General features: G+C 38.4%; 1 protein-coding gene across 1 annotated transcript in view; it reads left to right on the forward strand.

Moving 5' to 3' along the window:
• The window catches only part of LOC108361489 (Down syndrome cell adhesion molecule-like protein Dscam2), an 18036-nt gene extending 2238 nt beyond the window's left edge, over positions 1-15798 (forward strand). The window contains exons 3-10 of the mRNA XM_017614111.1: positions 556-681; positions 7831-8146; positions 11176-11339; positions 11588-11851; positions 11947-12243; positions 12307-12571; positions 12918-13157; positions 15715-15798. Of these exons, the coding sequence (XP_017469600.1) occupies positions 556-681; positions 7831-8146; positions 11176-11339; positions 11588-11851; positions 11947-12243; positions 12307-12571; positions 12918-13157; positions 15715-15766 (1724 nt within the window). The 3' untranslated portion in view covers positions 15767-15798. The remainder of the gene's footprint in view (positions 1-555; positions 682-7830; positions 8147-11175; positions 11340-11587; positions 11852-11946; positions 12244-12306; positions 12572-12917; positions 13158-15714) is intronic.
• The last annotated feature ends 465 nt before the right edge of the window (positions 15799-16263 follow it).

The raw sequence follows: 16263 nt of genomic DNA on the forward strand, positions 1-16263 counted from the left end.
ATTGTTTATAATGACTTTTGCTAAAATTTCAAAATCAAAAGTTATCAAAACAAATTCTATGGGACTGAGAAGTATTATTTTCTACTTTTTAGTCCATTTATAAAAGCGTTGTATATTAAAAAGTTTTTTTTATATTATTTATTTTTTCTATATATCTTCATTTGAGACAGAGCGTTTTCGAAGGGTTGCCGAGAGAGGTTGATCTTCCACTCAGCCGTAGATATGGAAAATTTATTTAGATTTTTGAACACAGTTGCCCGCTGTTTAAAAATGTTAATTAAGTTAAGGCGTTTCAACGCCATGCAAGTTCACTAGTATTACTTAAATGAAAAAGAATACTCCAAAACAAATTTTGGACCCCGCGAACCGATCTCGATAATTCTGAAAGGTGGTACCTCGAGGGTGGCCCCATACAAATTTGGTTAAGATCCGATAATTGGATCATAAGGAAATTAACGGTACTCTTACATTTTTATAGGAGAACTACGACTACGTACTTTGCCACACAAATAACTGAAATTATTAATTTTTTACGATTTTTACTTTTCATTACAGCCTCTCAGGCGCCGAACGGCAACGAACTGATAGCAACCAATGCATCCTGTGTGAATTTGAAATTATCGACGTGGAACAATGGAGGCTGCCCTATTTATCATTTTTCCATTGAGCATCGACCGTTGGGTAAGTGAATCATGTGGAGATGCCAGTGAGTGGTAACCTGAGGGCATATACTTACATATTTATATTTGCAATTAAATGTGTACCCAGTAGCGAAACGCACTAGTTCGGCCCTAGTGAATACGCCGTACGACAAAATCAAATGTTTTTTGCATCCACGAAAAAATCAAGCATTTTCGGAAAGTAGAGACTAAATTTTTCTGTGTTTCCAAGTCGAGACATTTATGGTTTCTTAACGATCTCTGTTCTGCATCGGCCAATAGAATATTGCCTGGTGGTTTTTCAAACTTTATTAAACTTCATATCCAATGGTTTTGGTTTTTGCTGATTACGAATTTGATGTTAGTCCTTATAAAATTAAAATAGTGGATAAAATGTGGTTTTAAAATAATTTCAGATTTTAACAAAATTGAAATCAGTTTTCATGAATTCATGCGGATGGATTTTTAATACTTTGTTAAGGGTTGTTTTTCCCCTTAGAAACCGTAAATGACATGATCTATTTAGATGTAATTTATTTTATTTAGATGTTTATGGCAATAAACACTTGATTCATTAGTTCCGATTTTCCCTTTATGAGCTTCCACACATNGTGGTTTTAAAATAATTTCAGATTTTAACAAAATTGAAATCAGTTTTCATAAATTCATGCGGATGGATTTTTAATACTTTGTTAAGGGTTGTTTTTCCCCTTAGAAACCGTAAATGACATGATCTATTTAGATGTCATTTATTTTATTTAGATGTTTATGGCAATAAACACTTGATTCATTAGTTCCGATTTTCCCTTTATGAGCTTCCACACATCTATACCAGCGATGTTGCGAATATTTGCATTCGCATTCGTTATGCGAATGATCCGCATCATTTTACGCATTCGCATTTGACATTCGCATTCGCATCAAATAGTAAAATTTTTTTGCGAATGCGAATGTGTACATGGGCAGAGAGTCCACTCTAATACTTTTGAAATGGCTCTAAGTCTGTCTAACCAGGCCGCGGACAATAACCGGCGTTTAGCTTCGGGCGCAAAACGGTTAAGTAGTGTATCAAGCAACTTTGATGGGCCTTCAACAAGTACTGCTAAAAGTCTTATAAGCAACCTAGAAATAATTTTAGATTCCTCCAGCGAAAGCGAAGGCTCGGATGTAGAATCTGGAGACATTAAAAAAAAATTAAATCAAAACTCAATTGAATGCCTATCTTAAAGAAAAACGTGCTCATCTCGGGGAAAATCTTCTCGATTGGTGGAAAACCAAACTAAAATACGACAATTTAACAGATCTGGCCCGCAAATATTTGAGCGCTCCGCCCCGCCAGCGTTCCAATTGTTCAGTGCAGCCGGCCTTACAAACGTGCCTCTAAGAACTTGCCTCATGGGAGAAAAGGCTGCAAAATTATTTTTTTTTGAAACATAATATGCCCCTTTTGAACTTTGACTACTCGATTAAAACACTGTATAGGTTAAGCACTCGTTCAACATTCTAATACATAATTTACCAAATTTTTAAATAATAAAAATGATGACTTTAGTTGATTATAGCTTTTTAATTTTATTCCTAACATTCGCATTCGCACATTTGCGTTCGCGATTGACATTCGAAACATCCCTAATCTATACATACATAGAGTAGTTGTCCCTACCCACATAAATACATACTTATATGTACATATATACTGCCTGGCTAAATAGTATACATTTGTTGTAATTGAAGTTGTTGTATTGATTCGAAAAACCACCACAGGATTGCGGTTTACACGTAAACTGCTTTGTGCGCAAAATTTTGTAATTGAATATTTTTGTCACCAGATTTTGACATTCCGCGCGCGCGTCAATGGCAGAAAAAACATAAAGAAACCTGTGCATACATACATACATACATATGCATGGACATTAGACCGTACCAACTTACAAGCAAACAAAAAAAGTTCGCTGTACATCCCTGAATCTAAAGCATTTTTGCAAAGTAATTTTGTTTTGTTTTTTTGTCGAATCGAGTGGTCTACTTTGTACATTTTTTGGAAAGAACAAAACTTTTTTCTCCTCAAGCCAAGAACATCGATATATGATACTTAAAGACCTTATTTTCGGCCAGAAAAAATATTTTTTTTTTGAATTTTTGTGAAAAATGTGAATTGCTTTTCTGGTACGATCTAATGTGTAAGTAAAAATTGTAAGTAAAAAATTAATATAAGTCGAAAAAAGCAGAAATATGTGCGTTTAGGGCTCCATTATTGGAAATATTCATGCTAAATGAAAAAACTTACACTAAAGCGATACAAATTGTATAGAAAATGTTGATTACGAACTAGATTGAGAAGAGAAGGTTTTAAACCATTTATTTATTTTTTATAGCATTCTTAAACATAATGTTCTTTTTGATTCTTAATAAAATTCAGCTTATTGCAATTAGGATATTGCTGGCATTGTAATTTCCATACTTAAGTACCTCGTTCAGCAATATCATTATCTTCGGGAAGATCAGAGTAGTAGAAATTCTTAAAAATCCATCGACTCTCAGTAAATAGGTCATAAATGGCGGCCGCTGTGGTGTAGAGGTAAGCAGTGCGCGCTTCCACTCCGCATAGCCTGGGTTCATGCCCTGATCAAAGCAACATCGCAAAAAGAAAAATAGAAAAAAATGGAAAACAGCTTCTCCTAAAAATGCAATACGCCTTTCGGAGTCGGCGTTAAACTGTTCATCCCTCCCCTTTGTGTGACAAAATCAAGTCGCACGCCACAAATTGGAGGAGAAGCTCGGCCAAACACTAAAATACATCTCTATGTGTAAGCGCCAATTATTGTTATTATTAAGTTCACAAATTCGTTAGGTTAGTTTTTTTGGCTCACTCTAATGTATATGTAAATATGTATAGTTGTTCGTTGCATTCAATGTTCAGTCGATTGTTGAACGCGTGGGCCTGTGGCCGGGCAGTTGCCAGCCATTTTCGGACATCGCAGTTGCGGTTGCGGTTTTAGAGTTTATTGAACAGCCATTTTCTATTTACAATCGCATGTTCTGATATGCAAAATTTCATGTTACATGTGTGTGATTGTGGTTAAATGCAATGCGACAAGTTTTCATTGCTACTCACATACATACCTACATAATATGTATGTACATACATACACGCATCTAATTGAATAAGAGTTGGAAAAGGTGCAGCAAAGTGTGTTTTTAAATGCGAATTGCTGAAACATATAATTCGCTTCATTTGCTACTGGCTGCAATTAATCTCTTAAATTGATTAAGTATTCTCTACAATCATATAGCCTATTACGTTAAGCAGTATGTATATATGTTTGCATTTGTCAAAATGATATGTATTATTGCTTATTGCAGAAATATTAGAAGCAATATAAAATATGACTAAAGTACTTTAAAAACAAATAAAATTGATTCTTCTGTACTCTATTCTAATTATTTAATAGTATAAAAACACTTTAAGCTATATACTTTACTATGCCGCGGAGGGGATTTGAAGGATGCTCAGCATGATGTCCCTACTCGCCTCCCCCATCCATCTCCATGGCTTCTCCACCTTCGGAAGCCTTCCCGCTACATTTAATTCTGTTTTTAGTGAATTGATCAATGATCATCACTTCATATGTAAAATTTCTTCCTGAATCCGAATATGTATATGTATAATCATATTTTATGAAAGTAAAACACTTTTAGAGATTTAGCAAAACTTTAGTTTTATCAGGTTTGGGAAAGTCAATTAACTAAATTGCAATTATCCTCAGACGTGGTTGGCGAATTTCAGTCCTTAAAATAAAGCCAATTGAATTTTCTATTGAAGTCGCATACAACACTTTTCATTAAAACCGTCTGCCTCGGAGCTTTTCTCCATATTTCTGAGAATTTTGCAATATATAAGAAAAATATATAAGTGGGTTCAAACTTTTCAATACGGTTCCTGCGGGAGAATTTTGAACAATTTTCTTAAATTAATTTATGTATAAAAACTCATTGCATGATACCATGTAGATTTAATATTCCCAAAAAAAGTTGAAAAGTCAGATGCCTGCTGCACATGCCGCACGACATTTTACCTTGTTCCGCGTGCAACAAGCCTTCCGCTTTCTGGCTAATCTGAAGGTTGTAGTTTTGCCTCTCCATCGAAGTCTACGGGGTTGCTCTACATTCTTCCACCACCTCATTCACACATTCCCCTGGCTGTTGGTTCCACTCTCTTAAGTAAACTTAGTTTCTTCTCCACCTGACCCTTTTATCTTAGATGAATTTTCAGACTATTGGGCCAAATATCGCTTCCGCGTCAACCCTGACGATGAAATCGCCAAGCACAATTTTCATATCGTGTTGACGGGGGTCGCGCTAGAAAATGCGTTCCCAGCGCGCATAGAACAGATCCTTGCAAGCCTCGTTTTCCTATTTCGCTGGGGCGTGGTCGAAACCACCATAACCACATAGCAGCTGTTAGTAGATGTCGCAAATTGTTATGGTTTTTCTAACTTGCCGCCCACCGCTCTTATTGGATGGCGGTGATTTCAGCCTTTGCCCTATTAAGGAAAGCATAGGCCTTTGAACTTTGAAGATTCAGCGTGGCGTCATCAGTAGAAGGCAATCTCATCCAAGGCTTAATTCTATCATTCAATGGAAATTTGTTCAACGTGGCCGGTCACAAACCTAGCGCACAAAAATATCCTGTTTTGAAAATTCTAGAGTAACTTACAAATGGGTGATTTGATTTTACTTTTATTTCCTGATACCGACATTATGTATATTATACGAATTCCTACGCTGAATTTATAGACCATTGCTGTTTTTGATTACTTAAATAATTAAAACTTTTTTAATGGCTTTTTCATAATAGATACTAATTTGTATATGAAAAATATTTTACAATACAATACATGCATCACTGCTGCATATTGCAAGTAATACGTATTATTTAATTTAATGCGATTATTTTTGTTTGTATACTTAGTATATGTATCTGTTACAGTTTTAATTAAATTACTACAACAAATATTTATTCTGCTGTAGTTTTTTGTTGTTGGTCCAGTTTGTTGCAAAATATTTTAAAGTGCAACATTAGCGAAATTGCGCACAATCGATGTGCATAACAGCAATAATGTGGCACATACCGCGCAGTCAGCCGCCGCGAGTCAATGCAACTCCCTTGAAAGTCAATCAATTTCGAATATTGAAGGCAACGCAATACATTTACATCCATCAATGCGCACATATAATTTAGTTGGCAATGCATTTGCAATTGCAATGTTGCAGTTAGGCGCGCATACACATACATATAATTTAGATATGCATATGTATATGTATTTAGGCTTGTGAATGCGCCTGAGCCCTCGGGAGTGCATTGCATGAAATATCAATGCATCAAATGGTTACGTCATTGCCCCGTAGACCTTTTGTGGCAATGATAAAATGCTTGTCGTCCGCAATGGCACTTCTATTGCATTTCCACACACACACACACACGCCTACATGCATATCTCTCCTCTATAAATCTATGGCATTTTTATTAAATCAACTTATTTCGAGGTAGGCCATTTTCCCTCTTGAGAAATATTTTATTAGGTTCCCTGACAATATTGCAATGACTAACTAGCCACTGCGCCGCAGCCTAAAAAAATGTATTGTGCTAAACCCTTATTTGTAGGCACTCCAATCTAAGGCTATTTAAGAAGTTAATCACTTTGGAGGGTGCGGTGTTTCAAATTTTGGATGGAGAAGATAATCGGACCCTAAGGTGTATCAGTCTACGATACATGGGCAGTCAGAAATAATACTCTCTGAGGTTTCCTCCGCTAGCCCACAAAACCTGCAGTCCGTCTCTACGGAAAACCCCATTTCGTGCAAATGGTACCTTTACTTGCAGTGTCCGGTCTACCTGACCTGGCCAGTAAGAGTTCTAAGACGCTGTCGCCTTAAGTCAAGGAGTCTTTCGGAGTTTCTCCTAGAATAATATTTTTGGTTGTCTCATTCCCTTTGACTGATGGTAAAGAGCAGCAATCTGAGATTCTTGCCAACTCCTAAGCACTTTTGTAGATGTGCCGCAGTAAGGCTCGGGACAATGCGTGCGTGTTTGGGTTTCACGTTTTGTGCGACAGTCAGCCCTTTCGTTGCCTTCAAAACCTTCATGTCCAGGGACCCACTATAGCTTCAATTTATTATGGACTCCTAGGCTGTTAAAAAGAGGTTTACAACTGTCCGTAATTCCTGATGTCATTCTAAATGAGTCAAAGGTTGTGGTAGTTTGGGTGATATTCTCAAAGTTTTACTATGAACTCTTTGACAAGCAAAAAAGGCCCTTGTAGTCTTGTTGATAACATTGGAGAGATGTTAGTTCCAATTGGTCCTTTTGTCCAGATTTACAACCAGATATTTCGCCTCTCCATAGAACTCAATTTCCGTTCCTGCAAGGCTGGTTTCCCTCTTTTGCTACTTTAGTCCTGGATTTTAACATGCTTATCTTTCCTTATCAGAGCTGTTAATATTGCTTCGTAAAACGTGTTGTCGAAAGCACCAGATATTTCCAAGAATGTACGCAAAGCGATCTGTTCATAGTACAATGTCTTTTCAATAACTTGAACTAGGCTATATAGGTATTATAATAACAGTAGGTTTGCCTGCCTGATATGCGTGTTGACTTTCATATAGGGGCTTATTCTTCCGTAAGTTATCCCTAATGTGAAAGTCAATTAGTTTTCCTAATATTTTTACTAGAAAAGAGCTAAGGCTAATTGGTAGTTGTACCGAGTTTTTTGTCCCCAAATTGAGTATAGAGACCACTCTGACTTCACTCCATGGTGTAGTTTAAGTTGCCGTTTCAATAGAAGCTCTATAGAAATATAAACTTTTTCAAGAGAAATCTTTTATCTGTTACTTCAAAGGCAAACATTTTAAAATCACTTATGTTGTTTTAATAAAATGCCACAGTAATATATAGGTATGCCCACCCACTGCTGCATTGCATTCTAAGTTTCATTCATTTTTGTTGCACCATTACGTAAATATGTATGATTATAAGTATGTAAATATGTATGTACATATTGAAGTATATAGTATATGTATGTATGCGCATTTGTAGGCAGCTAACCCGGTGCTTTGTGCGCGCCGCAAGCAATCAGCATTTCCATTTAACATTTTTTTTTGTTTTACACAGGGGACATCCGTTGGACGGTCGTCACATCCGACATCTCGAATGCCGAGGAGAATCGTGAAAATTTAATATTTTGCGATTTCCTGCCAGCCAAGTGGTATCAGCTACGCGTTTCGGCCACAAATGATGCTGGCAAAACCACTGAACACTATCATTTCGCCACCACTAATCTGGATGGAGTAACAATACCACCACCTCAGGTTTTCCCATCGGAAAATGATTTGATGAACAATCTGATAAATGCAACGAATCCGACCAACGGTGATTGGTTTTCAACATTAATCGTCATCGTAATCATCACCGTTGCCATCATTACAATGTAAGTACAAGAGAAAATGTAAAAAAAAAAAAAAAATCCACCTAAAATGTAATATTTATGTAGTAGAATTGAGAAGGGTAGGAATGCGACCAATTGGGATGCAGCACCGCACTTTGACATTTAAATGCGACGAAATAAATCGCTATATAACGTGGCCTTTCGTGCAACCTTTGGCTGTGGCCCATTTTATATATGTATATGTATATTGTTTTTTTTTGCATTCGAATTTCGTGTCTGTAGCGAAAATGCGCGTAGGAAAAAATTAAAAGAAAATGCTTACCCATTACTAATTAAAAGAAACCTTAATCAGGAAACTATTTCACCGGATTTTGTGTTGAAGTATTGATGTTTGCATGCATCGAAAAAATTTGTACATTTGTATGTATGTATATCTACCTAATCGGTAATACGGGCAGAGGAATGTAAATATGTAGCATAGACTAAATAATGCACGGATCTAGTTTCGCAGTGCCTAAAGTGAAAGTTGCTTATTAGCGTTGATACTAACTTTTTCCTAGGACTATTAGTGCCAGCTTTTAACACAAAAATGTCCTATATTCTTTCTGGGAGATTGCGCCCTCCCTATCTAAGCCAGAATTGGATCGCACAGATATATCAATTCTTGAGGACTAAAGTTTCACAAATATGCTAATGCATGGTTGTCTCCTACTAAGCTGTCTATCGCGAAAGAACCGTCGTGACTTCAGAACAAGTTTGCTTATATTTTTTGAAAACGTCCAGTTTTTAATGAATTTGCCGCGTAAAAAAGGGCTGAGATTTGTTAGCTTTGAGGGATTCAGTCGATTGCGCGAACTATCACAGTGAATGCCATTGATTACCAGTCTATACAGTGCCGGTCCAAGGATTGATATTTGTAGTTCTGCAGCTCATCCGGCAGCTCGTATATAAGCCTTTTGATGTGCCTTGGTAGACGTTCCCTTTCCAGAAAGAGCCCATGATATCCTTTTCTGCGCATCTGTATGATTTACCCACCCAAGGCCAAAGGTGGGATCTAACCCGCTTATGATCAGTTACTATTTTTTCAGTCGCGCACAACTTTGACGTTTAATTTTCGAAAACGTAAGAACTCATGACGCCGCTGACCCAAAGTCTTCACCGTAAAGTTCCTTTTTGTGGACGAACTCATACTTGATGGATTTGAATAAATTGTGGGTGGCCAAAAATCTAAAGGGATTTTCCAAGCACTCAGGCATAGACAGTTGCCCACTATATTTAAAACCTAGGGGAAGGTTTATTAAGATTGAGAAAGGCAGGTGGGCGTTGGGAATCACTATTACTTTGTAATCTTTTACTCATCTAAGGGGGTTTGTCGAGGAAAGAAGAATGTATGTGGTACATTCTCAATACGTCCGCCCAAAAATGAATTATTTCAGTCTGGCTAAAGTCGGGCAGCTGCAAGGAAATTGCTCTGCCTGTCCTCAATAAAATTGAATTCAGTAGATAGCCCATCATATTTGTCGTAATTCTATGGATTGGATCCCGTAATCAGTTTTGGAAATTGAAGGAAATTTGACTCACCCCGTTTGGCCTTTTCAAGGAACACTTGGTTGGTTAGATGTTTTCAGTATTGCGACAGTGCTTTGCATAAGTATTATTCATGAGATTTCCAATGTACCTGCCAGTTCCCGCTATGCTTGGTCCGGCAATTTTTTTTGCCCATTTAAGATGCTCTAAAGAACCGTATTTCGCCTACTCATTAAGTCAGGGACAAAAAAAAGGACTAATATCAAGACGAATTGGAAGACCAAGACGAATTCGGAGAGCAAGACGAATAACAGTACATATATGAAGACGAACATGAAGATGTATACTAAAACAAAGCTCAAGACGTGGACGAATATAAAGGCAAGGACGAACACGAAGGCTAGGAAGGTCAAAACGAGACGCATATGTAAGCAATATGGAATACAAATTAAAAGACGAATACCAAGACGAATTCTAAGACCACGATAAACTTGGAGAACAACACGAGTAACAACACATACCCAAAGATGAACACGAACATGAATCCTAAGACAAACGCGAAGAAGAAGACGAACACGAAGACTGCGAAGGCCAAAACGAGATGCATACTTAAACAAAATCGAAGACGAAGACCAAAACTAAGAAAAAACGACTACGAAGATTAAAACAGGGACCAATACCAAGAAGAACAAGACGAATTCGGAGACCAGGAGGAATACCAGGACATATACCAATACGAACACGATCATGAATCTTAAGACAAACGCGAAGACGACTACGCAGATTAACTCTGAGACAAAGTAAAAGACGAATACCAAGACGAGTTGGCGAAGCAAGACGAATTCGGAGAACAAAATGAATAACAATACATACATGAAATCAGCACGAAGATGAATACTAAGATAAACACGACGGCGAGGGCGAAAACAAAAACGAGTACGAAGGTGAATACTAATACGACGAAGATTGCTAACCACAAATACGAAGACAGAGGCGAACATGAGTGCCAACCAATACGAGCACGAATAAGAATACGAATACGACGCCAAATATACATTTATTATGATTGACACACTGTAACTAAAAACGAATCGTAAGAAGTTTCACTTCCGCAGAATGACTCTTAGTTCTTTTTCTGCAATTTTTTTTTATTAAAAAAAATTCATATTTTTGAACCTATGCTATTAAGTATTAGCTAAATAAAATACCAACATTTTTAAACACTTCACCAAATATATTTTATGCAAAAAATAAGCGCCAAAACAAATTGAAATAACCGCTTCTATGTTGCACCCCACCTGCTACATTTGCAATCAGCGCAGATTGCGTGTTAATGGACTCCCAAGTAGAAGTTTTTCTAAGCCGACAGAGAGCAAAACATTTTAATTGGCCCATCAGCCAAATCACGTTTTTCATTTTCACCTTATTGCACTCGAGACAAACGAATTTCATTTATGCAATGCTTATTTCCTTTTATTCCTTTCTTGACTATTTCTATGTTCGCATCCTACGCTAACCCGCGTTATCTTGGGCGGCCGTGACAGCGCTTTAACAATTAAGCACCGTCGCACACTGTGTGGCCCCATAGCCGAGGGCTATGAGTCGCGTACACTGCCTGGCGATTACAAAGAGGACCACGAAAATCGACGCAATCAGCAGGTGTACAGCGCCTCGCCAGTGAAAACGGTGGACAAAGGAAACGAATCAGGTGAGTTGGTATATACTGCTGCTGCTGCTGCTGATGCTGTTGCAAGTGAATTGGCAGAAATGCCAGAAAACATATTTCAGGTCATGACGTCCAACGTTCAGTGTGCGCGTGAAAAAAAAAACAAAGCAAATCTTTCTTGAGCTGTCGACTAACCGCAGTAATTAAATAACTTTCTCTATTACTGATGGCGTTTTTGGTTCTTTTATTTCTCTTTCTTTTGCTCCTATTTCTCGTGATTCGCACCTTAGAAATGTATGAGATTTCACCGTATGCCACATTTAGTGTGAATGGTGGACGCACTGGCGCTGGTGCTGGTTCGTCTTCGAAAGCGCCCTCGCATGGCGGTGTCTGCGCCTCACCCATGGACTATACAATGCAATTCAAGACATTCGGACATCCGGAGGGTGACAATCTCAATGCAACGGCTTATCCTCTACTGCCGGCAAGCTCTGGATTTGGACATGTGAAATCGAAATCCAGCTGGCACAAACAGCGCTACTACAACACGGATGGTAGGGATTTGCTATTCTGAAGGCATTTTTAATTTTTCCTTTTAACCTTTTTTACCCTTCTTTTTGGTATTTATTCATACATACAACACCATCAGACGAATCCACGCTCAGCAAATCTATGACAATGGTCGCTGGGTCTCAATCGGGTCATTCCAAGAAGAGCACCCGCAACGATGGCAGCCGCGGCAGCAAGAGTACCAGCAGCAGTAGTGGTGGTGGTGGCGGTAGCGGTAGCGGAGTTGTAGGCGGGACTGGTGGTGCTGTGGTGCCTGGGGCACATTGTGAATCCGAATCGGACACGAGCATAAGTCCCAGCACAGAATTCTCCAACATGCCAACTTATAGAGTTCCTTGTAAGTCGACGCGCAGCAGCGATGGGCGCCCAGCTGCAGGTGCGTATGGGTGGGGCGCACTTGCTAGTAAGCCTGTCGCTCGCTATTTATACCCTTTTGCAGATATGTTTCGACCTGACTCGAGCACAGAGTCCAACAATGAGCTGGGCTCACCGGTGGAGCGTCGCATAAGCGGGCCGCGATTACTGGCTGGTGTGCCTGGTGGCGGCGGTGGTGTCAACATCGGCGCGGATAAGCGAGGACATCGTAGCCGAAAGCAGCAGCAACAATTGCAGTTACAACAACAACAACAACAGCAGCAGCAACAACTACAAGCAAAGGAACATCAGACGCTAGATCGGAGAATATGCCCTGGAAGTAACAACAGGTAGTTCAGGTACCTAAACCCCAAACTCCACCAAAGCAAAACTAATTTGGATTAATTGAAATAAGGGCATTCAAATATTTTTGGGAGTGTGAATGATGGGAAATATTGAATTAGTTGGTGTTAGAGGAGTGAAGGAAAATTCAAAATTTAAACTGTCTATATACTTTTCGAACGTACTTTCGGCCTGAGAAATAAAGAATTTCTGTATTTTGAGCATAAATATATTGATTTAGTTATACATAGTTATGTATAAATCTTGTTAATTGTCTATATTTACTGTGCTTTTAATATTCAATTCCATTATTTTCTTAATTTTCTACCTTTTTTGCCCCAACGCTTAACACAGTTTAGACAGTGAGGTTAACTCGGATACGGGCGCCTCTTTGGCGGCGATGGTAGCCGCTGTGGCTGCTGGCGATCTGGGTTTTCGTCCACCGTCGGGTTTTACTGATTTGCGCGAATTCAGCGAAGCTGAATGCGATCGCGAGCAACGTGCACTGGACTTGGAAGTGCAACGTGTTATGGAAAACACCGACGGAGAATTGGCCAAGATGGATCGAGAGGAATTGACCTCACTACTGGCAAGGTAAATAATAAATATTTGAGAAATCTGATTTAGAATGCATACGATTTTCTTGTTGATTTAAGATTTCGTGTTTAACAATGTTCGTGCGATGAAGGGGACCTTAGTTCTCAGTTTTCTATTCTGTCCAAAGTAGAAATTTTTGGCAAGAGTTATTCTCCGATAGATGTGAATTCTGACATTATGACCCCTGCCCATTGTTCTGCTTTCATGTTCCTTTCTTTGATCAATGATTTAGGAATTTTTCGAATCGGATTGGTTGCTCATAAAGGACTGGGTTGTTCGTCTCTCAACATATCGCTTCCAAGAGCCGCCTACCTACTCCTTTGCAAAGGCGGACCAGGGACCCGAAAAGCATTGAATCGTATAAAATTTTTCACGAAATGGAAAATGTGGTAACCAAGTATAGCCATCACAGCCACGTCTTTGTGTCACAACACCTGATCAGTCAGCAATCCTACAAGTTGTTTGCACACCCGTCAGATCAGTGAAAGGAAATGCCTAGCTAGACCGCCGGCGATTGAGGGGAACATGAGCTAGTTTGAAAGTATGTATGTAGTTGAAGGGCCGGTCTATGACTTTGTGTGTATTTAGGCTGCCAATACAAATATTGTCCACGTTCTTGAGGATTTCACGTCCTGGTCTTAAAATAACGAGTGATATTCCCCGGGACAAAGTTGAAGTACATACTTAGCACCAGGAAGTTCAAATTTGGGGAATCTTTTCTGAAAATTTAATGGTGGCGCACCACAGTGGCGCATTAAAAATACACTTGTGTCTAGATATATTCCACGCTACCAGTAAATTACTGGTGGCCTCATCCCACTCGGCATAGTGATATAAGTGTAGCAGAACATCAAGAATAGCTTCAGGTTTGGTCTATGTAGAAGGTACGTAGTCAGTCAACTGCCTCGTTTATGTTGGTCACCTCCGCTTGAAATACGCTGCATAAATCAGGAAGCCTTACGTTGAGATTAGTGTTGACTTCCTGACCTTCTTTTTCCAACTCTGCCCTGCAAATTGAACAGATATGTTCAAGAGGCGGCCCGTTCCCCAGTTACCCTTTAGGGGTATGTGTGTAAAGAAGAGTTTCCAAGTGGAGTGCTCATACGAAGGTTTAAAAAGGAACCTGTGCTTCTTAGTTTGATGTTTGTAGTAAGCTTTTCTTGGGAATTTTACCAGATAATGACTTTATACAACATAAATCATGGCAATGCCTGATGCCTTTTCACTACCTTCTAAATAGTTCTCTTCCAAGATTGCTGTTTATATAGAATCACGCATAAATGCTTGACTCTGTAAGAGAGTACTAGGGAGGCTCCATACATCGAGGGAAACTAGGAAACTTTACTTTGACCATTATGTGCTGTCGCTAACAAAGGCGATAGGCAGCCCTAACTTTCCATATCCCCAAGCAAGTCGTTGATGACAACGATCCAGCGTAAGGATTTGAAAATGGCTTTCTGTGAGGCACCCTAACCTGGGTAGAGGCACTGGCCCACTCTGCTGCGATAGCTATTCCACTGTATATACCTATTAATACTATCCCAGAAGATAATTTAGGTAGGCCTTCTTAAGTAAAGCCTACCCAAGAAGGGCTGAAAAAATTGCTTCCTTGCATACCTTCTAGAAGGGCTTATCCATTTACATTTTACACGAATGAATAAATTTATATTATTTAGCATTACAAATGAATTTCAATAAACATTTTAAGCTGCTATAACACATGTTTGATACAAACCGCAAGCAAAAATACTTCAAAGATGTATGATTTCTATAAATTAAAGAAGCAACTTTAAAAGAACTCCCCCAAAAGCCCTTCTGAAGTATGTCCTATAAAAGCCCTTCTGGAAGGCCTTCCATGAGTAGCAAAAGAAGAAGCCCTTCAATTTGTGCCACTCCATACAAAAAAGAAAGGAAAACGGAATGTAGAGTGGAAGGCCTCTTGACCCTCAGGAAGGTCTTTCAGAAGGGCTTTTTAACTCCTGAAATTATCTACTGGGATTATCACCACTAGACACGAATAAAGACGAGCTAGGATTTAGGCGTCTTTCTCCGCCGTCAACTATGTTAAGAGTCTATCTTCGCAGAAGTTTTTTATGCATCTTTTTTCGCGGTCTGGTGATGATATGTCCAAAATCGCTTAGGCGGTGACAGCGCCAATAAAGAAAAAGAAGAAGGTGATGATATATACTACTTACACATGTATCTCCAAAAAATTCATCATTGATTTTTCTGCAATATTTTTGTAAAAAAATTCCATTAACGTGATTCACAATTCGTCGCAACCGCCTTAATGTTGTAATATTTTCAATGTGAAATTGCTGTTAAAATGCATTTAGGGGGATTTGTAGGCTAAAAAAAAGCTATTTGATATTTTTTTCTATTAGTTTTAAAACATTTTTCATGTAGGTTCAAATCATTTAAAAACTTATTGACCATTATTTTACATTGAAAAATTTTACGATTTTAAGACCTGCGACGTATATAACGTCTTGTGAATTCCCTAATTGAATATACACTGTATATGTATGCATTCTACGCCCATATTCAATTGCAGGTATCAGGAAAAGAAGGAGCAGGAGCGCCAGGAATATACCATACATGTTTAATGTTTATTAGAAGTTACTTACATACACATAAGCAAAATAAGCATTTAAGCACTGCCGAGCTAGTGAATGCCCCAACCACACATATAAATTACGGCATTTTACGCAAAAATACACTGGGAGAAATATAAAGCACATAAACTGACTACAAACAAAACACAACAACATGTAAACGACAACAAATGCATTTAAACTAAATGGACTGCTATGCTACTAATTAAATATAACTAAAGTAATACAAAGTGCGACAGTATGGCAATGTTGTACTCGTAATTGATTTTATTGAAATAAGTTATCGGTGTAATTATTATTTTTAATTATTTTTTTTTTAATAAATTTAAATGAGCACGTCAGCATACGTGTGAGAATGTATGTATGTGTACATGAATAGATTGAATTGGAAATGATAGCCTCACACAAGGGCCCATATACGTACAGTGCCGGACAAAATTATTGGCTCGGAGAATTTTTCGCAATATATGTAAAGTTTTTTATTCCAG

Source organism: Rhagoletis zephyria, unplaced genomic scaffold (assembly GCF_001687245.7).
Source record: "Rhagoletis zephyria isolate East Lansing unplaced genomic scaffold, Rhagoletis_zephyria_1.1 Rzeph_scaffold_00776, whole genome shotgun sequence".
In the NCBI taxonomy this organism is placed as follows: domain Eukaryota; kingdom Metazoa; phylum Arthropoda; class Insecta; order Diptera; family Tephritidae; genus Rhagoletis; species Rhagoletis zephyria.